This window comes from Numenius arquata, chromosome 5 (genome assembly GCF_964106895.1).
Source record: "Numenius arquata chromosome 5, bNumArq3.hap1.1, whole genome shotgun sequence".
NCBI lineage: Eukaryota > Metazoa > Chordata > Aves > Charadriiformes > Scolopacidae > Numenius > Numenius arquata.
Genome location: NC_133580.1, coordinates 9967675 through 9991058, shown reverse-complemented (window position 1 = coordinate 9991058; position 23384 = coordinate 9967675). Strand labels below are relative to the sequence as shown.

Genomic DNA, 23384 nt, shown 5'->3' with positions numbered 1-23384 from the left:
GGCAGCAGGCACGCACCAGCCGAGGGTGGGCATGCAGGATGCGGGCATGCATGCATGTGCCCTCTGCCATGTGGGCCCTCAGGGGTGAAGAGCGGGGTGGGAAGCAGAGGCCCAGGGAGACACCAGCATCTCCTGGGGCTTGGCCTGGCCCTGCTTTGCCAATCATAGAATGGTTTGGGTTGGAAGGGACATTAAGGATCATCTAGTTCAACCCCCCTGCCACAGGCAGGGACACCTCCCACTAGACCAGGTTGCTCAACGCCCCATCTAGCCTGGCCTTGAACACCTCCAGGGATGGAGCATCCACAGCTTCTCTGGGCAACCTGTTCCAGTGTCTCACCACCCTTACAGGAAAGAATTTCTTCCCGATATCTAATCTAAATCTACCCTCTTCTAGTTTGAAGCCATTACCCCTCATCCTATCACTGCATGCCCTTGTCCTTCTCCATCTTTCCTGCAGGCCTCCTTCAGGTACTGGAAGGCTGCTATACGGTCTCCCTGGAGCATTCTCTTCTCCAGGCTGAACAACCCCAACCCTCTCAGCCTGTCCTCACAGCAGAGGTGCTCCAGCCCTCTGATCATCTTCATGGCCTCCTCTGGACCCGCTCCGACAGGTCCATGTCCTTCCCATGTTGGGGGCCCCTGAGCTGGACGCAGCACTGCAGGGGGGGTCTCACCAGAGCGGAGCAGCGGGGGAGAATCAGCTCCCTCAACCTGCTGCCCACGCTGCTTTTGATGCGCCCAGGATGGGGTTGGCCTTCTGGGCTGCGAGCGCACGTTCCCGGCTCAATGCCCAATCGTTCCTCAAGAACACGCGTGAAATCCCCCCGCACGGCACAGCCGCGCCGCCGTGGGCCACCCTTCCCCCGGGATCCGGCCGGCACAAAATGGCCCCCGTGGGCGCGGCGCCCCCCAGGCCCGGGGTCGAGGCGGGCAAGCCGGGCCCGGCTCCGGGATGCGGGAGGAGAGGGCGGTGCCGGGCCGCGCCCCAGAGGCGGGTCCCCCCGCCGCTGCCCGGCCTGCGCCGCGCTCCGCTCCGCCCCGGGGCGGCGGCGGGAAGGGCGGCCGGAGGGGTAAGGGGAGCCGGCGGGCTGATGGGCTCGATGCTTCGCTTCTTCGGGCGAAGCGGCCGTGGGCTGGCGGAGGGCGCTGGGGGCCCGTGTGGGGCAGGGGCCGCGACCGGAGGGATGCCGCTTCCCTCCGTGCTGGCCGGGCCTGGCCCGCGCCCGCCGGGGCAGCGGGGCAAGAAGCGGTTCCCGGCAGCTCCGGTGGGGTCCTGCCGGGACGGGCTGGCGGGTGCCGGGCTCGGCTCTGGGGGCCGGCCCTCCCCTCTCCTCCGGCCGCCGGGGCGGCGGCGGGCTCGGCCGGAGAAGCGTTTCGCCCTCTCGCCTCCTCCCCCGGCCCGGGCGGTGGGCGCCGCGGGTCGCTGGGCCCGGGGGGCTCCCTGGTGAGGCCGCAGAGGCGCTCCGGGGGCCCGGAGCAGGACCTGGGGTGGCGGCTCCCCCGGCAGCCGGGGCAGGAGAGCGGCTCGGGCCCTGCCGCCGCCTCCGGGCGCCGGAGGAGGGGTGGGAGGCGGCTGGGCCCTGGCCGTGGGGCTTCTTCGAAGTGGTGGTGGAAAGTAGGCTTAAAGGGGTCGGTTCGCTGTGAATGGCGCTGGCCAGATGAATGTGGCGTGCGGCTTTGGGATTCATGTGTTTTACATTGGAGAGCATTAGTATATTGCAATAAAAATTGCTCGAGGGCTGGAGAAAGTGCCTCACAATGAGAGACTGAGAGAGAGCTCTCAAAGAGCTCAAGCTATGTATTTTATATAAGAAAAAATGACTGAGAGGCACCTGGTTTATGGTACGTAAGAGGGGAAAAAATAAAACCAATAAAAACCCACAAACCCACCTAGGTGCTAAAAGGATGTGAAGCTAGTAGAGGAAGGCTTAAGAAAAATCAACATCTGGAAGTGGTTTCTGTTTCAAACAGCAAATGAGTGTGTTCAAATGGAACAAACTGACTGTGGGAAGCGGCAGGTTTTCATATCGTCGTGTTTCCAAACCAGAGCCAGGTGCCTTCCTGGAAGAGGTGCTGCAGCCGAGTACGGTTAGCACAGGCCAGAGTAAGTGCTCCGATAGCCTGTTGTGGTCCTGATCAGCTTGAATCTGTTCTAAAATTCTGTATTATTTTAGGCCCCTGAGGCATAGGAAGTTGCTGAGTTTCACGAGAATTCCTCAGCAGAGCTGGGAATTGGTCACAGATCTGTAGAGTCCCAGGTCAGTATCTTGGTTCCTTTTTATATGTTTATCCACCTTTTTTTAATTTGGAGCATCTATCAGGGTCATCAAAACACGTGATCCCAGAAGAAAGGCATGCAGCTAGCAAAGGACAGTTCAGCCTGCAGTTACCGTACTAAACCCTAGTGCAAGGGCAAATGTGTTCCTGGTGTTATAACCATGACAGAATGGCTAAAAGGAAATTATAATCTGGTAAAGGGGTTGAATGTCAGATTCCTTGTGATTTGTCAGTTGGAGCAGTTAAAACCTAAAGATAACAGCTTATTAATATGTCAGGGTTGATTCCAAAAGTCTGTGCTGCTGAGCAGCAAGCCGGTGGATCAGCCAGTGAATAATTCCGTGCTTTGTACCCAGTTACATGATGAGAAATACATTTCTGATGCTTGAAGAACTCCTGGCTATGAAGAAGAGTGGGGAAGAGCAAGGGTAATGGTCTGCACTGGCAAACTACTATAGCTTACTCAGCTCTATAAAGAGACTTTTGGGCTTACTTTTAGGTGTTTTACTGCAGTAGTAGAAATACAGTTGCAGCCATGATGGTGTAAGGATGTAAGTAAAGAAAGATTTGCAAGGGCAGCATAATATCAGTTGCTTTAATAGAAGATGTACTTGCAAAATGGAACAAGCGTTTGGGTACACCAGCTCTTCTTCAGGCTTCATGTCTCTAAAGGTTTCAATAGCAGTATCCTGGGTGTTTTAACCAGCTGCACCTCAAATCTTAGTGTGATGGAAAAAGTGTAGTTGATACTAAGATTATGGGGAGCTTTAGGAAGCTCTTTATCTTAATGCACGGTTGGCAGAAAGGATTCTAGAGACAACTTGCTCTTTCAGTTTTGTAGTAAATACTTTGGGTGTATCTGCTTTGCTTACATGAGATACAAAAGGTGTGTCTGTATATATACATAGCTGTATTCGGAGATTAATTGTGAGATATTCAGCCTTGCCTGACAAAGTTGTGGTTAATTCTGAGTGCATTTGGCAGCAGTTCTTTAACAGGAGCAATTCAGTACTGCAGCCTGTGCTGTAGCTGCTGTTTCCAGAGATTCCTGTTTGGTTTTGTGTGGTGTTTTGTTTTTTTAAATTACACCAGCTTTTCCTTCACTACATCTGTATTTCTTTACTTCATCATTCTGAATAGTCACCCTCTTTACCAGACAGCTTCTTGCACTGCACTTGTCTTCCCCTATAGACTGAATGCAAACAGGCATTCCTCAAGTAATGGCAATATAGATTTTAACCTGTGACAACCATCTTGGATACTTTTTTTTGATGTTGCTTCAGTGGAAGCTTTTATGTGTCACTATTGCAGTTCTCTGTGTGTATGTATCTCCCCCCTCCCCGGCTTTGGTTGAGTCTGTTTTTATGTTAGCATAGCAAAAAGCATATGTGGTAAAAAAAAAAAGAAAGAAAAATATAGCATATGGACAGCATTAAAATATACTAACCTTTATTTGTTACTAGCTGCTGAGATTTTGTGGAAGAAACTGACTGGCACAGATGGTGGTTTGCCAACCTCTGCTCTTTTATCCTTGAGGGTAGACCTGAGGATTCCTTGCTAACCAGTGGAAACCTCTCTGTAAACTTTTTGAACACTTAGGCATGTGAGGGGGGGGGAAAAAACCTTACGGTTGTCCTGTTTGTACTGGGTGTAGAGATATGTGAAATTCAAATTATCAGTATCTGAACTGAAGCCCTTTAACCAAAACCCGTCATCTTACTGTTTTGATTTCCTGAAACACTGATGTGGGTAAAGTAAAAGTTGTAAATATTTTCAGTGTGGTTGGCACCGGAAGTGGGAGGCAATCTCGGGAGCTGGTGAGAGTCTTTGAAAGATACTTGGTTTCTGACCAAGCATGTAGGTGCAGCAGCCATCCTAATTTAGGTGGTTCTTGGCTAGTGAAGGGTACCCTTTTTCTTCTCTGTACATTTTTGCTTAAGTATGTTGAGGGATGAATCCATTTAAGTGCCATGCTTAGTGTGGCATTATAAAAGAACACTTGCAATCTCTAAGCTTAAGTTCAGCAGCCTAATAGTTTACCTATATAAGTACTTATAAGGGTGTACCCCATTTTGATATTTTTTCCCAGCAGGTAATTTCTAAACTGTGTCTGTAAAATATACATCTATGCTGTAAATAACACTTTGTCTTACTTATTTTTTCAGTGTAGGTAGACTTTGATGCAATTTGCTTGAGTGTTTTCTTTTAATGTACTCACATCTGGGCATTTGAATCTGCTTAAAGGCAGCACAAATCAACAGAATTCATCAATTTTTAAGCAAGCAAGCATTTGATCCAAAAAATGTTGCTCTCAGAGTTAGTCAACTCTAGTTTTGGCCGAACTGCATGAATCCTGCAGCTAGGAATGCTCTGCTGAACATACTGAACTTTGAGTCCCCAAAAGAGCATGCCAGGAATGGGTTTGGCCAAAGGTACAATGTCAGATTGTACGCCTCTGATGTCACAGCAGGAGGAGGCATTTGGGAGTGGGGTGTTTGAGCTGGACTGACAACCCAGTGGGAACTTCAGAAGAGATATTCTAGTATGCCAGGGGAGAGAGAGACTACCATGAGTGTGGTAGTATTTGGTAGACATCCGGGGTCTCTTGTTTGCTGAGCAGGTTGTCTGTGTTTGTATAAATATAGGGCAAACTGGGCTGCTAAGTCTGATTCTGCTTCTTCCGTGACAGGTGACTTTTGATACAACTGGTCCTTTTAGTGAAGGAGCCATAAGAAAGAGAAGCCTGGAAGGACTAAAGCTGCAAGAACAGGAGCACGTTCGAAAAAGGGGGGGAAAAAAGAGAGGGGGTTGAAAGGTGAGAGTGTATTTTTAGAGAGTGTCCCATTTTCTTGAGATTTGTTACTCTACCTCATACCAAGTAAAATCCAGGAAGAGTAGCTAATGTAAAAATACAGGCTTTGAGGAAACAAGTTAGAGAACTTGAAGCAGTACTATGTAGTTTTTAATTTGTGATACTGTTGGAAAGAAAACCATCATGATAATTCTGTGTGTAAGGCATCAGGTGGAGGGGTGTGGGTAATGGGAAAGGTTGGACTAGAGACATGCTGAGGTCCCTTTCAGACTGGATTATGCCCTGATTGTGTGGGCCTGGAGTGAAAATGGAGAGCTGCTGCTCTCAAATTGCTCTGGGGCTTGATTGCTTAAGACTTTGCATGTGGGCGTTTTGTAGTGCTCTTTGCTGCAACATCACAAATTAATGTCTTTATGCCCTGAAGTAAAATTAATGTGACGTACGTTTCTAGGTGCCTCCCACTAGACTGCAAGGTCCAAAGCTAGAGATGAACACTTTTCTGCCTTTCCCACTATCCCTTTTTACATGTTATTTTTTCATTGTTGTTATCTTTAGGGCAGTGCTCTTAAATTTTATATATGAGTAATAGTAGTATATTGAAGTTTTAATTCTGTAGATAGTGTCCTAAACTGTCACTAATAATTAATCACGTTACACACCTTAATATCTTAAAAAATACCCCAACATTTAGCATGCGGAGCATAGTGACTCTTAACGCTAGGTCTCTGAAAACACTGCTGTACTTCCATTGTCAATACCTCCTTATTCAAATACTTTTAAAAAAAACCCCAACTTTTAAACATTTTAAAGTAAAAATACTTTATAGGTAAAGCAAAAGCCACGTGTGCAAGCAAAGCAAAAAAAGGAATTCATTCACCACTTCCCATGGGCAGGCAGGTGTTCAGCTGTCCCCAGGAAAGCAGGGCTCCACCACACGTAACAGTGACTTGGGAAGACAAATGCCATCATTCTGAACGTCCCCAGCTTTTATTGCTGAGCATGATGTCATATGGCATGGAATATCCCTTTAGTCAGTTGGGGTCAGCTGTCCCACCTGTGTCCCCTCCCAACTCCTTGTGTGCCCCCAGCCCTCGTTGGTGCAGTGGTGTGAGGAGCAGAAAAGGCTTTGACTGTGTGTGAGCACTGCTCAGCAGTAATGAAAACATCCCTGTGTCATCAACACTGTTTTCAGCACAAATCCAATCCATAGTCCTGGACTAGCTATTGTGAAGAAAATTAATTCTAACCCACCCAAAACCAGCACACAGCTTCAGCTGTTTTTAGAACAGTGGAAATAGTCTTGTAATATCTCTTAAATGGGACCCTCATGCTAATCTGTAGGGAGATTTGGTAACTTAAGAATTAGATCCAAATAATCAGTCTCTAATTGTGTCTTTGGAGACAAATGATGACGTGGCTCTTCGAAAACCCTGGAATGCAAAACACTGGAAGAGAGAAAGAACTTTCTAAACGTGTGTGTCACTTGGATGCACGTCATCTCTGTGCCGTGTTTTTTCTTTTAAACGTTATTCTAACAAACAAGATTTCTTGTCAGCCACATGCAGATTCTTGGCGACTGGTTGCTTCTTATTAACATTTCAAAGAGTTGCATCCAATTCCCCAGGACTCAAAATGTCAAACAAGTGTCATCTAAATTGTCCCATATTGATAATTACCTAGAAAAAGACGTGGTGATGGAAAGAAGTTCAAGAGAGAAAAAAGAAAGCTAAGCTGGAGAGGAGAGAAGAGAGGCAGATAGATGGAGATGAGAAACATCCCCCAAAGCAGCGGAAGGTACCAGCTGAAGAGCAGCAGTGGCCAGAGAATATGCCTGAATGGGAAGAAAGGAAGCTAGCTTCTCTGCTAGCTCAGAGAAGAGTGGAGTCTGTCAGACTGCTTACAGTCCTGTTAAACCGTGTGAAAGTAAGACTATTTTAAAACATATTTTAAGTTTTGAAGGGTATTTATTTGAGCCTGAATAATTCACTAGACATTTGATGTCTTGATGCTATCAGAAGAATGCCTTGGCGCTGACCCAATACTGAGGAGGCCTGAGGTCTAAGTCTTGTGACAGTGGGCTCTCATCTTGCCCTGGGAGCAAAGGTAGCGCATTTCCACCCAGAAACTTTGCCTTTGATGCTTGTTTGAGGCCTTGTCGTTACTGAGTAGAAATAGGGCTGGAAGGGCTGTATCGGCTCTGTTAGATTTGGTCCAGCACTGCAAACGAGGAGTTTCAGGGTGGGGACACAAATGATGCTATCTCTGCTTGTTTTGGCCTCAGGTCTGCAGGAGACAATTAAATTGGCATGGATTATGCCCGTTGCGTTTCTAGTGGCCTCTCTTTTGTGGCCAACACTAAGCTATCAGTTTTATTTCGGTTTGATTCAGCTAACGTGTTGTGCAAGTCAGCAGAGGAGTGATAAAAATTTTATTCTTTTGCACATAGAGAAAAAGTTTGAAATGAAAATGGGGGTTTCATTTCTCAGGAGTGCTAACATGGCTTTCTCTTCAGTATTTGCCACGTGAAAATCTGCTTGCAGCTTTTAACAAGTGTTAATCCTTAATGATAAAGATATCTAAAGCACTATAATTTCCCAAGAGTTGAAGTCCAGACCCTTGCCATTCTGCATGGCATCTGCCCCATAACATCTGACATTGCCTTCTTAGTTATGAAGGTGATGTGTTTAATAAACTTCTATTTTCTTGGTTTTACGACTTGGAAAGCTTTAGATTGTTTTAAATTAGTCCAAATACAACTAATTTATAACAAAGCAATTTATTCTAAATAAAATATTCAGTCTATGAAAGTGTAGTAATTTTACTGTTGCACGCAATACTAGTTGTTGTGATGCTGTGATCAAACAAAGAATAAATATTTTATTATGCAGTTGCAGTCAGATGAATTATTTGAAAGGTCCACTTTCTTATTTAATTGAGAATGCAACTTTCTGAGATGACAAAATACCTGTAGTACTAACTTGGGAATAGTGAGATTGTATGGTTGAGCTCTGAACTGAGCCAAAATTATCCCTCGCCTGTATAACTTTTCTGACTGTGGGACTGCTCACTCATGAGTTTTCAGTTTAGCACTCTTTATAGCACTCAAAAAATGTATGTAATCATTTTCCTGATTTTTTTTTTATTTGAAGGATTTTGCGCAGTTGGCAAGTCAAAAAGTGGATCCTTCATTGGGCGTAAGGAAGGATGATTCCTTTTCTGAAACAGCGTTAAAAGACATACATCAGGAGCTAATTAACTCCTATTTTTATATGCACAAAGAGGTGGAACATAAGGAGGAGTTTAAGTGCCTGCGAACCCAAAAAGGTGGCAGGATACGTAGTGAGGAAGGAGATGTGAGTAACTTCCACGCATCTACTTGCCATATAGTCAGGACGATTGTAAATGGTCCCCCTCCAGCCCCGAGCTCTGACGCGCTGCCCGGCAGAGACACCAACAACCCCTTTGGCTGTGGACCTTTACTGATCACCGTTACACAAGACGGCAGGGTCATCGAATCTCTCGATTGCAGGGACAACCCAGTGCTGGACGTAGTTCACACACAGACAGTGTCTGATGAAGATGGTTGCAAAAAGCCAAAGGTTTATGAGACTGATGAATTCATCCATTATTTACTAAACTACTATCAGACACCAGGCTACGCACGTGTTTGCTCGGAGCCAAAAACCACTGCAAACAAGTGCTGGTGGAAGAGAGTGGTGTCTGATGAGGATAGTGATTTTGACATCAGCTTGAGTAACAAACACAGACTGCACTTCAGAGAAGTGAGTCCTGTACAAAACCTCAACAAAAGAAATTGTAATCACGATGATAACTGTAGACTGGTGATCACTGTTGGGGAACTTGAGTCAACAGATGCACTGTTAGAAAACAAGACCCATGGGGGTAGGTTTGCAAAAACGTTGCAAGTGCAGAGGAATGACTCACTGACTGTTGGTAAGTTACCACTTGCTGGACTTAATCAGTCATTGGATTGCACTGCTGTTAGTCATGATGAGGAATTCAAACAAGAAGATGGTAGCGATGAAGGTACCGTACTGCACAAGGCATGTAGATCTTCTTGCAGATTAAAGGATTTGTTGGAAGACATCAGTGATTCCGAGTACTTTAGAGAGGCACGTAGCAGCCTAATGAAGAGAACAGAAAGAAGGTGTGAAGAAATTTACACCAATTATAATAAAGGGTGCTTGCCTGCCAGAGCCAGGGAAAGAGAATTACTGGTTTATCTTGAAAATGTAACTCTGGAAGGCCAAGAGAAGGAAAGCAGAAAATGTAGCTTCTGTTTGAATTCTGTCTATGAGGGCTTTGGAAGGCAGTGTGAACATAAGCTTAAAAAGTCATGCAAGAGGTCTAGTAGTAAATTAAGACATGAAGGACAGAAAAGTGAGAGACAATCCAGAGAAGAGGAGAGAAATGTTCGCAAAGTGAAGAAAAAGCGAAAAAAGCTTTCTTCTAATCTTTTACCTGATGAATGTGGCTTTTCAGAGACAGACACTTGCGTGCAGCTGGAGTCACTCAGAAAGATACAAAGAAAATGTAAGAAAATGCTCCACAGCAAAGTGAAATTCAAGGCACTTCACACCACCATGGCAGCACCAGATGTTACCCCTCATGATGGCTCGCCACTTCAGGAGACCCTCCAGAGGACAGGTGAGAAAGAGGGACACCAGAACTAAGGTGACTGGATTTGGCAAGTGAGGTTAGTTGCCGCAGTGCTTACAGTGATGAATGGTAAGTGTTTTTAAGAAGTATAAACATGGCATAAAAAAAAGAGTGCGACTTCTATGCAGTTGAAGGTTTCTTCAGTTTAGCTTGAAAACACTATGCACAGCTGCAGTTGAAGAGTAGTATTTGTCTGCTTCATTGTATAGCAAAGCATCTGTCATGGGCATTAGCAGATAGGTGGTTATTCTGTTAGTAACAACATGCATGCTAGCAACTCAACATGCTTTAGACAACTAAAACATTGTTAGGCAACTCAGTATGTGGTACATCTGGGTGGGAGGTACTGTCTGAAGTTAGTGAATTTATGTACAGATAGTCATCTGATCTCTGTACAGGATTGCTATGTTTCTGGCTGTTGTTACAGCCCTTTCACAATTTACCATGCTTTCAGTTTGTTGGCGGATACCTTACAGCTACCTCCCTGTATCCTTTCCCTCCCTACCTCCCCAAAAAACTAATTTCAAGTAACTTTTTCATGTACTTATCTACAGGACATGAGAGGAAATTAATCTTGAGAAGAGAGATGGATGCAGATGTCAGAGGACACCCTCTGTTTCCCCTTGAGATAATTCAGACAAACCCCTGCTCAGATACTTTCTGTGGAGCAGAGCCCAGAAGAGGATGCTGAACAGCTACTATGTAATGGCTCTTAAGTTTTTATATAGAAGTGGGAGAAGAAAGCCCTTTGACCATTAAAAGGTATATGAAATACTGGGGGGTTTTTTGCTTAGGTAATTCCTTTAGCTACAATATCTAACTGGTGTAGTGAGCCACAAAACCAGAATCTGTGTTTGTCTTTTGGATTACAGAGGACCAAAACTTTCCCCAGGGCTAGACAAACTTTCATGGACTAGTTGCTAAGAATTGGGAAGGTACAGATTGAGATCTCAAAGTGTTACATTGTGATTAAATGTAGCGAACCATGTAAATAATCAAAGTTGCAGTATTCAGTAATAATGAGTCATTGGGAAAAAATTTAGCTATGTAAATCCTAGAGCAAGCATATGAAGTGCCTCCTCAATCAGATTGTTAAAATGATGGGACTGGAAGGTGTGGGGAATATTTATACTCAATTTTGTGAAGTGATAGATTTCCAAATATGGAAAAATATCCCATTTTCTGTAAAACCCACACTGGAAAAATGTTTGTTTTCTATTTACAATTGTAGAGGTGTTTCTGAAAACTTGCTGGTCTTTGGGAGGACGGATTTCACTGAACTTGTGCTGGATGTAGCACTTCCAGGAACCTGAATGATTGTCTGAGCAGAGCTCTGAATGTTAATGGTGAAAGGGCAGTGCTTGTCAGCATATTGACAGTCCCCATATATATATATGCAGGCTGAAAATCGAATCACGTGATTTCAAAATGTGCCCTTTTGAAGGCACATGCAGTGAGATAGCTACTTAATATGGGTTTCCTTACAAACAATTTCCAGAGGAATTGTCAAATGTTGTCAGATCTGTGCTGCATGTAGGTAAAAATGTGAAAACACAGTCTAGGAGCTTGAGTTATATCCATATTTATTCAGCTGCCTGTATTTAGAAGACAGCAACAGTTGCTTTTGGACAAAGTCCCTTGGCAAGATACAGAGGACCAGTTCTAAGTTCAATACACTGATTATTTCAGCTTTCATTTTAGTATGCTTTATTTATTACTTGTCAATATACTAAGTTTATGTGATGATGTTGCCTTCATTACATAGAATCTTACCCATGTTTGTAACTTCTGCTCCAATAAATAGTAATAAAAAAAAAAAATAATTGTAATTGTTGATGGTAGATAGGTTTCCTCCCAGTGTTCAATACTGGTGATTCCTGCAGGCTTCTAAGCCAGGTCTTGTCAGTCTTTTCTATTCACACGTTCAGATGTTGAGTGCCTTTTCGGGGTCATGAATGACAAATGGTTGCTACTCAAAGTACTGTTGATCTGTTATCTAAAAATATCTTATTTTCCTGACATAAATATTTTCTGACTATTTTGGAGAACCTTTATGCCCCTCATAAGTCTCCTTTTTAGAATTTTGTAGTTATAATGAAGATCAACTATTGTATTTGTTTACCATGTAAAATGTTTCAGTTGCGCTGATACGACATACCAAGGGTGTTTTTTCTCTACGCAATATTTGCGGATTAAAAATGGCAAAACTTCCTCTCCTGTCAATCTATAGACAGTTCTTGTCCATAATTACCCATTTCCCATGAGACGGGCCTTTCAGTTACAGGTGAGGAAGTATTTCTTTTTGTTAATCTGGGGGAGCAGGAACTAAAGATTTCCTTGGGTGTAAATTTCTAGTGTTTTATCAACGTGTTGTCACAATATTCAGTAACAAATAAATACAGCAGTTCTGTAATTGCTTCTTGCATTCACCTATATTGATTGAAACTGAGAAAGGAAACCCTCTATCTCCAAGTCCTTATTCCATCTAAAAGATTGTTAGTAAATAAAATATGTGTGCACTTTAAAATGTGAGACACCATTGCAATCTTCATACTGAAACAGAGCTTTTGTGTTTCCTATTTGTTTACAGGTGGCATTATTTAGAACCTGGTTTGAGACGTTTTGATATTAATTCCTTCCTTTTTCTATCAACACACCTAATTTGAGCCCCATCCTTTCACACACTGGACTGTTTGGTATAATTTCGTTTATTATCCTGAAGGTTAATCTTTAAAGATACACATAACAGTTTGCTTTAGAACTTTTCAAATACCTTTGTAGATTAAACTTCAATAGTTACAGGAATAAGTGTTATATCTCAAGTATGAAAGTTACAGAACGTTTAGACAACCAGAACACTAAGTAGGTGAAAAGATGCATTAAAAGCAGCATTTTTATAGTTCAGCAATGGGAACGTGTAACGTTGCTGGGATAACTTCACACATTTTAGTTTGAGCCTGGCGTGTGCCGTTGTACTTGGCTGGTGTTTCAAGAGGTTGGGGTTTTTTTATGGAAATGCTGTTTACTCTGACGTGTATGAATTAGGGCCCTGAGACTGCAGATCTTGCAATCAAATCTGAAGTTAGTGCAAAACTAATGAAAATGCTTGGTAACAGAGCTAGTGAGAACAGAAAGCCTTCTCAGGGGCACTGTCTGAACTAAGCTTGTTATTTGAAATACGTGGCCAGTTGGTTGTACCCTGTGCAGAATGCTGAAGTCGAAATCCTACAGGCTGTTTTTAAAGCAGAAATACACAATGCCCATTATTATATCAGCCCATCTGCTTGAAATACAAGAATACAGCAATTATGATATAAAGCCCTTTCTTCTTAATCCAGAGATTCCAGGCAATGCATAGAAACGCCTTGCCTTTTGTAAAGCCCCTTACATAACTCTTGACATAAGCATTCATTACTGAACTTTTTTTTTTTTTTTTCACTGAAACAGCATGAAGAGCTAATAAAGATGATTAAGAGCAGGTAGGGTCCGGACAAAAGAATACCTGAATTGTACAAAGCAGCTGACAGCGTGCCAGAACTGGTTGGAAATGAGATGCTACTCAATTGTTTTGATTTGCCCTAGAGCTCCTCATACATGCCTCGGTGACACACGCAAGCAACGGGTGTTCGGACACTTCAGCTGAGGGAGATCGCTGACAGTCTCTGCTCTGGGTTGGTCATCATGTCCTACTTGGTTAATGTACAATCTGTTAAGGTACCCGGCGTGGTTCTTTTTGCTTAGTCATTGTGGCCAGTCACTCTTGATGGAAGGGATCAAGTTGCAATGAGCAGAGTAAAAAAGAAGCTAAAACTCATCCATTTTCTCCAGCACTTTAGAAGAAAATAAAATCCATGCCTGCTGCTTCATGAAACCACTGCTTTTGTGGCTCGCTTCTTCCCCTTTCACAATAAATTCTCTTTGTTTTCTCTGAAAAAGCAGTCTTACCGAAGTGTAGTGCTTCCTTCCCAAGAGGCACAGATGCTTAACGTTAAGCTTTGCCTTGTGTTACTGCCAGTTTTCTGGTTAGTTTTTATTTATTATTCTTTGTCATGCATCATGTTGTAACGTATAGATTGATATTTAAAATAGTGTTAGTTCCTCAGGATATGTTATGAATTAACTTAAGAGTCAGATGGTTGGGTCTACTGAAGGGCAGGTTATAGCCCGGCCTAGTTCCACTACACGAGAGCCTTCCAAAGCTCCAGCTTTTGCTCAGTTTTCACAATTACTCATGCCTTTTTATGCCTAACTCTGTTTTTACAACAGCAAAGCATATTACACAAGATGAACATGTTCTATATTTAATATATTGTTGAAGTTATACTACAAAACCATACTTACAGGCATTCAGCTAGAACATTATACTCAATCTATGTGTTGGATGATGTAAGGCATTGCAGAAAGACAACATAAAAGTGGAAACACTGGGGGAGGATTAAGTATCACATTTAATTGCAGTAAATAAAAACAAACATCACCATTATGCAAGAGTATTTTATTTTCTGCCTTAAACAAATAAAAAAGCACATTTCTGATTTGAGGTAAACCATTAGTAGTAGTTTGCAAAGAGTATAAATGTCTCTAAAAATAAAATAGCAACACAAAGGTCACGACAAGATTAACGTGTGTCTCTAGACCTTCATTAGGTAGTTCATACAGTACCACTTTACGAGCTATCTGGCTCAAGCAACCGCACTCTTCATTTGAGGGCCCACTGTAACCAAAAGAAAACACCATGACAGCGTTAGGACTGAGGGAAAGTCATTCGTTCTCCACCACAGATGGTCTCAGGCACTTTAACGTGTTGTGTCAACTTGTTTAGGAAAGCTGCTGTTGTGCAATGCACTCTTACTTCTGATCAGTTTTGCCTCGTTTACACCTTTCCACTCAGGACTCCGTTCATCATTTTGGTCGTGTTGCCAAATTGAAACAACTCGGCTGAACCAGAGAAATTAAATACAGGGAACTACACCAGACAGGCACCCAAGCAGAATCACCTGGACAAGGGTTTACGAGTGACGAGCAAATCATCAGTTACCTCCTTGGAACTTCTGAGAAAGTTTTGCAGAAGTATTTTGGATGAAGAAGGAGCACATTTACATTTTTCCTTGGTCAAATCCATCTACTCAGCCCCCTCTGGTAGGAGACTAGCTTACATAGTTGGAACGAATCTAGTAATTAAGCATAGATGTGAGCTAAGAGAGCAAATAAGTAAAAAACAATTCAAAGGTCAGGTGCCCCAGGCATAGCATTGCTGGTTATGCATGAGATTGTGCTGTTTCTTTTAATGGCAACATTCCAAAGCAACAAAGGCCTCAACGCAGAAACAGCTTACACCACGTTATTTTATTTTGTACAGGAAACTTGTAGAAGTTACATTGACCAGAAACATTTTTCTGCTGGTTAAAGCTGCATGTACAAGAGCATTTGTTAATCATGCCATACCAGCAAGTCTTTTTTAGGCCTAGGAACCAATAGCAGATGATCTTCCTCATTTAATATAATTTCATTAAAATTCACAGAAGAGTTTTAGTGAGGAAAAGTGAATGAATAGTAGTCCAGTCGAGCCACACTTCATGGTGTACCTGGTTTTTAGGGATGCCTAGTTACACTCGATATCTAAACCTTTGTAATACTTCAGATGTGCTTTAAAAGTAAACAAAGAATATTAATCCATGCATAATTATGCATGACTGAATACACCAAGTATTCTTCAGTCCTTATTAATTTTGTAAGTATCTAAAAGTGATTTAACCCCTCAAAAATTCTTATCTTTTCTTAAAGCAGTTAGTGTTTCATCTGTAAGCCTCTATGTAACTCTTTAAAAGCCAAATTATCTTATTGGATTACATTGCACCACAAATGAGTGTGATGTTTCACGGACAAATAAAATATAGTCCCTTTTCTAAAGGAATTACAACCCAAGGCCCAGATCCCGCAGAAGCTGACACAAAACAAGATTTAGTGGAATTTGTGTTGCATATGTGAAGTTACTCTTGTTTGTGCTTGTGTCCACAGTGCTAGGTTGTTAATGAAAAACTGGATTTCAACCTATTCTGCACTAAATGGTGATCGAAGAAAAAGAGTAATAGTCCTTTATTGCCAAAATTGCAGTTTACTTTAGCACATTTTTCGTGCATACTTCAAATTATGCAGGTTTAAAGGAAGACAAATCTTTAACCTTTAGTAGTTTACCACTGTGTTGTGGTAAACGGAAACCTTTGAAAATAAAGAATTCACTGTAACTCTGGACCTTTTGTAAGCATCGCTGCTGTTGCAACTTGTAAAACAGAAGTGGAATGTTACAAAGGACCCATTACAATTCAAAAATAGATTGTTCCTCACTGCACTCTCTAGTCTTTCTTTGCATCCTGGGCATCTTTTTCTTCTTCATCGGAGTATACAGTGGGTTCCTCCCCTTCCTTCAGCAGCTTACCAACATGGTGATATTTAACTGGGAAAAAGAAAAGAATCCAAGTCATTATTCTGCCCTGAAGATGTATCTTTTTAAACACCTATGTCTGTTTCCTGAATTAACAGGATGCCTATGTTATAATAAAACAACTCTCGCTCTCAGCAACTTGTTCCAAATACTGAGGGGAAGGAGAAAAGTTGAAATCAACTACCTGAACTACTATTAATGTTGTAGTAACTGTAAGAAACACGCAAAGTAAATGTAACTATAGTTCTCCTTCTATTCCCTAAACCAAAAGATGAATGAATGTAAAGACACACGTGAACTGAGGGACTCATCCAGCCAAAGAAACAGAATCCTGGATTAGATTATTTCTCTTGCCAATGTCAAAGCTAATTCTTCAACTAATGGATTCTTAGAATATTTACGTTATGTATTACACAGGCATGCACATATATACAGGCACACAACTTTCAAGGGTTTTTAGTTTTTGTAATATATGTTGAAAATATCCAACAGGACAGAAGAGAGATCCTTTCACCCAAAGATAAAGACAGATCTGTTATCCAATTATGCAGCTAAGCCTCTGCCTTATTTTGTATCTCTTTTTGAACATGTAAAAATGCCAAGATCATGTACATGTAAGAACTGAGAGCTATGCTATGTTGCCCATCTGTCAACTTCAACAAAGCAAAAGATGCTTCTGAGTACAGGTATTTTGGACTAGCATTGTTGTTACAATTAATAAGAATTTGAAGCAACTAATTGCCAAATTTACTAGAAACATAGTAATAAAAAGAGTGCAGTTCATTGTCAGTCCTAATGCCCGGCTCTTGGAGATATAAACACTAGTTTAAGTCAGATATTTGGTAGCATAGCTCTGATTTTTGGGACATACTTGTTAGCATCATAAAACAGCCATTCAGTGTGGCATGATTAACAGTCTTGATTAAGACAGGAAGAGCGCCAATACAGTAGGGGCACTTGAGGTCAGGACTGAGACGTCCTAATGACATTATGTGGAGGAACACACCATTATAGCTAGTGACAGTAAACCTTTAATACCAACCACTAGATTTAAAAACAAAAACATTTGATTTCCACTATACTACTTTTTTTGTATATGCAATTTCCATCATATATATATTTTTATATATATGTAAAAATGTATTAAGACAAACAACTGATACATTTATTTTTTGTCTTATCTGAATAGAAATAATCCCTTTGGTGTTCACTTGCCTAAAAGGCATCATGAGATATGGAGGAATTATTCTTCATCAACAAGATACACAATAGGAGGAAAAAAAAAATACCAGTGGACATGCCCTGGTACAAGGTCAACACAGCAATTTCCATAAAACTGAAGTTTGAAGTTTTTGAGCAGCAAGTTGAGGCACATGACACAAAACAGTTGGAGTTGTGTTTTTTAAACTTTTAATACTAAGCATAGAAAAACAAGGGAACTATGAAAGTTACTTCCTTCTGCTAATTTTAGCACAAACATCCCAAGTCTACCACTCTGGCCCTCACTGGGCCCTCACTGGCACAGTAACGGCCAGGCTGCTTGCAAGCACAGAGCTGTCATTTGCCCATTCATTATCACCTTCTGGGGGAGAAAGTCAGATGGATCCAGCTGTCCGTGAATCTGATAAAGCCACCAGCAAGGCTATGCAGAATAACTTATTTAGAGTAAAAAAAGTTGTACCAAGAGCTCCAAGGGGAAAAGGCCAAGTTCAAGGCCAAACTCAAAAAACACAAGAAGCAATAATTCAAATGTTATTTCCATTTCTGAGAAGCTGAACAGGACATAAGCTTCATTTTCCAGAGCATTAAAATCTAATCGTCTCTATAGACGGGGTCTTTGCTACATCAAAAACATACTCTTAATTTCCAGTTCGTGTCAACTTTTTGGGTGGTCTTATAGATCTTATCCTATGACATCTCTCTTTTGGTTCTGTAAGGTGCAGTGGGAGAGAGAACGCAGAAGGAAAACCTGACATTTCTCTTAATTCTTTTGAGTAAGAGTAATTCTAGTAATACTTAGTAAACTGAGGCATTAACTCAAAGTAAGTTTCCAGACTGATGCTTCCAGCTGGTAACAGCCTTTTAACCATTGCTTCCCTTATTACACACAGTAGTTAACTACTTCTTTGTAAATAGGTTTAAATTTACTTACAAGTGAATTGTGACTCCCAGTCCCTCAAGGTCTCTTGCTGTGTGTCGTTGAGATCAGACAGGTCATCATAGTCATCCCTCAGAGCCTCCTTATCCAGGCAGAAAGTGGCAAGACCTCGGGATGCATCTCTTCCAGCAAAAATCCCATATGGGCCCTCTTTAAAATAAAAACATAAGCAGCATTATTACAGAGCTAATGGATGGTGTATGACCGTCATCGATCAGAGTCCCCAGAATGAAACAGATGATGAGTCACAACCCTGACCTGTGGGTCAGAGGTGCCTCAAACTTCTGAAATTTCTGAAGTTTTATTCTACTTGGCAATAAAGAAAAACAGAAGAAGGGGACAAGAAAAAAAAACATGGGAAGAGATATTGAGTTTGCTGAAACATCAGGACAATGACCCACACAAAGGTGCATGGAACATATAAACAAGCTTAGAATAAGTGTACAAACTGGGAAGCACATCCTGAGAAACAGAAGGATTTATAAGTCTGAGGTGAAATGGAAGTTTTTTAAGAGACGCTTCTTACTTAAGGAGCTGAGATGGTGACTTGACAGAAAATGCGGTGGAGATACTAGAAATTACCAACTTGGAAAAAACCTCTATTAAAACTTTCAAAATTCAAGATGAACTCAAATGATCAAAACATGCAACTCACAGTAGATCAGAGATATCTTATCAAGACAGACTCTTGCTAAACTTAACTAATGATTAACTCGCTTGCATGACAAGCTGAAAATGGAGATATCACATGTTGCAACTAGACATTGGAAGTTCTTAAGAGAGTTTAAAGAAATCAGATGTGAACTCTGGTTACTGTAGACAGCATGCCATCTTCCACACCTCCCTGAGTGAGCTTTTTCCTAAATTCATCAAAAGAATCTTACTTTTCCTTTAAAATGAAAACCAAAGTAGCCAGACATTGTGATGGAAACATTCAGCAATTACCAAATCAGATTTAATGGGCAGCTTTTACTGTTGTCAAGGAAGGTAGCACCCAAAGCACGGTCCTTAAGTCAAGTGGTTTTCAGTTGCACAAATACAAACCCACAGATCTAACTCAGCTATACGTGTCACCTTGACTGCTGCAGAATGCAAAGTTACAGTCCAGCATCATTCAGTGACAGCCTCCGGTCTATGTTTGGACCAAAAGTAATAATCTCATCATGCTTCCCAATATGCCTCCTGCAGTGTTCTCCTCGTCTCTGAGAAGCCCTGGCAGCTCACTACTGCAGCTACCAGCTGTCTGGTCGGCTCAAGAGTGGTTATGCCAGACAGATCCTGGTACAAATTAGCAAGCCTCAGTGGGGCGACTTAGCAGGAGGCCTCTGTTAAAAATAAAAACCCATGCCCTAGTGGAGGTGATTAAACTCTTACCCCTGGGTGCACACGCTCCCACCCACCTCATCGCGAGCTGCTCTATAAGCCTCTGCACGGCTTGTTCAATCTTTGCACGTTTGAACTGCCTGCACTCCTGATAGGAAGCTGGTTTAATCTAAATTGCCGAGTATTTAGTATAAATATTATGCAATAGAGTGGTGTCCGCTAAAAGCTGGGGATGGAATGTAAACACTGAGGGAACACTTCGCTTCTGCTGCCCGGCACCGGGCGAAGGCACCTGAGGCCAACCCCGCCGCCCAGCCCGAGAGCGGCACAACCCCTGCCGTGCCTGCGGTACGTCTCGCCCGCCCCGGGAAAATAAAGAGAATAAATGAGGCAACACCGGCTGGCAAAGCCGGAGTTTTCACAACACCGAGGCCCGACTCCGGACCCCAGGCAGCAGCAGTAACCCAGGGCTGCAGATCTCACCGGCCGCGCTGCGCACACCCTTCCCGGCTCTGGGAGAGCCAGATCCTTTCCTAAACCTCCGGATCGTGAGCAGGGCCGAGAGGGCGCGGGCATCTTGGCCGAGCAGGCTCCCGGCCCGCTAACCCCGCAGGCGGGTCAGCCATTAACGCGGAGCACACCGACCCCCGCGCAGGGGGACACCCTCCCCCGCCAGCACCGACCCTCCCCGGCCAAACCGCCGAGTCCCCCGTGACCCCTCCGGCCAAAGAGCCGGGGGATGCCGGGGCTGAGCCCGCCCCGGCCCTCACCGGGCCCGTAGAACTTCTTGCCGCGGGTCACGTCGAAGACTTTGCCGTTGATGGCCATGAGGATGCGGGGGTCGCGCACCCCGTCGTAGGGCCGCAGCTGCGCCAGCGTGAAGTCGCGGCGCTTCATCTTGGGCAGCGGCGGCGGGTCCGCCTCGCCCGCCGGCGCCGCCGGCCGCTCGCCCCTTAGGATCTGGTAGAGGAGGAAGAGGCAGAGGCCCAGCAGGCTCAGGTTGAGCGGGGAGCCCACGATCTCCAGCAGCAGGCCGCCGCCGCCCCCCTCGGCCGCCGCCTCCTCGCCGGCCACCGCCACCTCCTCACGGGCCATCGGGCTGGGCTGGGCTGCGCTCCGGCACGGCGGAGTCTGAGACGCGGTGCGGCGGAGGTAGGGAAGAGGAGGAGGAGGTAGGAGGAGGAGGCGCCGGCCCGGGGGCGGCCCGGCCCTGTGGGGAGGAAGGGAGGAGCCGAGGGCGGGAGGAAGCTGAGGCGCGGCTGCCGCCTTCAGACTGAAGGGATCGGCGCCGGCCAGCTCCTAACCCGCCTCCGACAGTAGGTGGTGGTGTGAGCCCGGGGATGGCGAGGGGAGCCCGCGGCCCGGCGAGAAGCGCCGGGCAGCTTAGGCGAGGGCGGCTCCGGGGAGGGCGCCGGCGGCCGCCATTCCCCGCTGAGGCGGCAGCGGGTCAGGTCAGGCCGCGGCGGCAGCGGCGCCTCCGCGACACACAGTTTCACAGAAATTTGGGCAAAAATAGCCTCGGAGTTGCGTTAGACCCGCGTCAAAGCTGCCGTGTGGGCATGTGGGAGCCAGGCAGTCCCTTCCCGGTACTCGCTCCTCCTGTGCCAGGGCGCAGCTTCGCTTTGCTGACAGGGCGGCATCTTTTCGGAGTGCTTACTAGTGATGGTGCCAAACTCAAAGTAGGAGAAATGGGAGGAAGCTAAAAACTTACGGGTTTTTCCCCTTCAGGTAATAGCCCCCAGCCCCAACAAACCACAGAAGCAGCAACCACAAGGTACTTTCATAACATGAAAAAGTGGACTTCTTCATTCAGGCTTCTTTTCAATGGACATTTTGGTGAAGTAAAACTTAAGATGAAGGCAGTACTAACTTGATGTTACCTACTTGATCTGGTGTTCACATGGAGCAACTGGAGCCCTGACTATGGCTAAGCCCTGACTGGTGTCAGCTGCGCCTTGGTCCCCGGTGTGAGAAAGCAGAAGTGACGTTTTGGGTCTGAGTAGTTGTCTCTGCAAATTGTGTCCTTACCATCCTTTTAAAAGAACACAAACGCAGTCAGAATATCATTGTTCCCTCTGCACAAGTGAGTAATAACATGGGGTACATGTGGAGAAGCGTTCCAACCTTGATCTTGCATTGTAGCTTGGCAGGTGGTTTATATCACTGCTTCAGTGGATGCAGGTGGCTTTTACTGAACCTGTAATTGGGACATTTAGTTAAATAACATCAAAAGCAGCACATTTCATTTACTTTCTAATTCTCAATGTTAGGAAGATTTTAACTCTGTGGGCCACTGGGGCTACTGATACAGAGTTTTGCCTTTCGAGATACATTCAATTCCTCACAGTACTAAGGTGTTTAAACATGTTGGTTCTTGCAAGGTAGGGTGTTTGGTTCCACCTACTGTCTGATTTGGGAAGCTCCTTGTTTTATTGATCAGCGCTTGGACCTTGATCTCTCCTTTCATGGTATACACTCACTTTTGCTTCCACCTGCTGTGTAGCTTGAAAAACTCGTTGTTTCATTGATCTAATGGATGAGATTTGTATTTGGTAATAAAGTAGGTCTGGGTTTTGACCCTATTTAGGATATTAGATAAATCTCTGAAACTTTAGAATTATTCAAACTAGGAACTGTATTACCTAGATGACAGTTAATTCTGCTCACTGTAGACTTGACACTGTTACACTTCATTGTGTTGATATTACATGCTAGAGGAATAGATGTAGAAAAACCAGAAATTTGGAGGGAGATTTTTTCCTTCATTTTTTACAGTACATTTTGTTCAAGAGAGAGGAAGAAACCCAGACTCCAAAACAACCCCAACCCTGAATTTGACCGTGAACCAGATGCTGAAGGGAGGGGAAAAGAAGCTCTGTTTATGCCTAGTGTCCTAGAGAAACCATCCAAGAACGTCATTCTTAGATAAAGAAGGTCCAAGAAACATTGCCAAGACTGATAGGATCTAAAGTTATCTGCCATACGAGCACTGGTACTGCAAGTTACAGTTGCCCAACGTCAAGCTCTTTTTTTTACCTTGCAGCATATAAAAAAATATTCATATGCCTCAGAATGCATCTTATTTAAGAAAAAAACCAGATATTGAGAAATAAATGGGCGTAAATAAAATTATGATACATCAGTCAGAATTACATAAACTCATGAACCTTTTGTTCTCACTAGCAAGCTTACTTGGCAATTCCTTTAAATGGAACTGAGGTTCTAGTCAGAACAGAGTTGGCCCCAGCTTCAGTTAAATACCACAGGCGTTAGCTATACTCCCACACAGGTTTTCCTCTCCATTCTATAGACAAGTTTCCTTCTTGAAACCATTCTGTTAACAACATCTATGAGATGGGATGATAAAGCAGTTCTAATGTAATGCTCTCTTCTTATTAACTGAGGAAAACCTTGGAACTCAGATGGCTTTCATATCAGAGTAGTTTAAGCAGTTTTAAAATATTCCTACTTGGGTTTCTTTTTATAACCAGCATAAATCTGTAAGTGATGAAGCAAAATTAGTTCTGCTACACCTCAGCATTCTTCTTACTGCTCTATTTCCACTTTGGAACTTGTCTGGTAGATATAATGAATCTTTCAGAGCATATTTAATGCTTCTAAACAAAGTGTACTTAGCTGAGGTTCCCCCTGGTACGCTTTCCCTTGGCTGAGTACATGGGGACCATTGT

General features: G+C 43.6%; 2 protein-coding genes across 2 annotated transcripts; one reads left to right on the top strand and one right to left on the bottom strand.

Annotated features, from left to right (window-relative positions):
* The first annotated feature begins 6772 nt into the window (after positions 1-6772).
* On the top strand, positions 6773-11580 carry LOC141465026 (A-kinase anchor protein 17B-like). Its single transcript, XM_074148205.1, has 3 exons — positions 6773-7015; positions 8242-9760; positions 10327-11580. Exons 1-3 carry the CDS (start codon positions 6920-6922, stop codon positions 10461-10463), a joined length of 1752 nt encoding a protein of 583 aa, XP_074004306.1. The 5' UTR covers positions 6773-6919; the 3' UTR covers positions 10464-11580.
* Positions 11581-14248: 2668 nt separating this feature from the next.
* On the bottom strand, positions 14249-20904 carry PGRMC1 (progesterone receptor membrane component 1). The gene is made up of 3 exons (XM_074147809.1): positions 20466-20904; positions 18367-18522; positions 14249-16226 (listed from the first exon to the last, which is right to left on the bottom strand). Exons 1-3 carry the CDS (start codon positions 20788-20790, stop codon positions 16126-16128), a joined length of 582 nt encoding a protein of 193 aa, XP_074003910.1. The 5' UTR covers positions 20791-20904; the 3' UTR covers positions 14249-16125.
* Positions 20905-23384: the final 2480 nt, after the last annotated feature.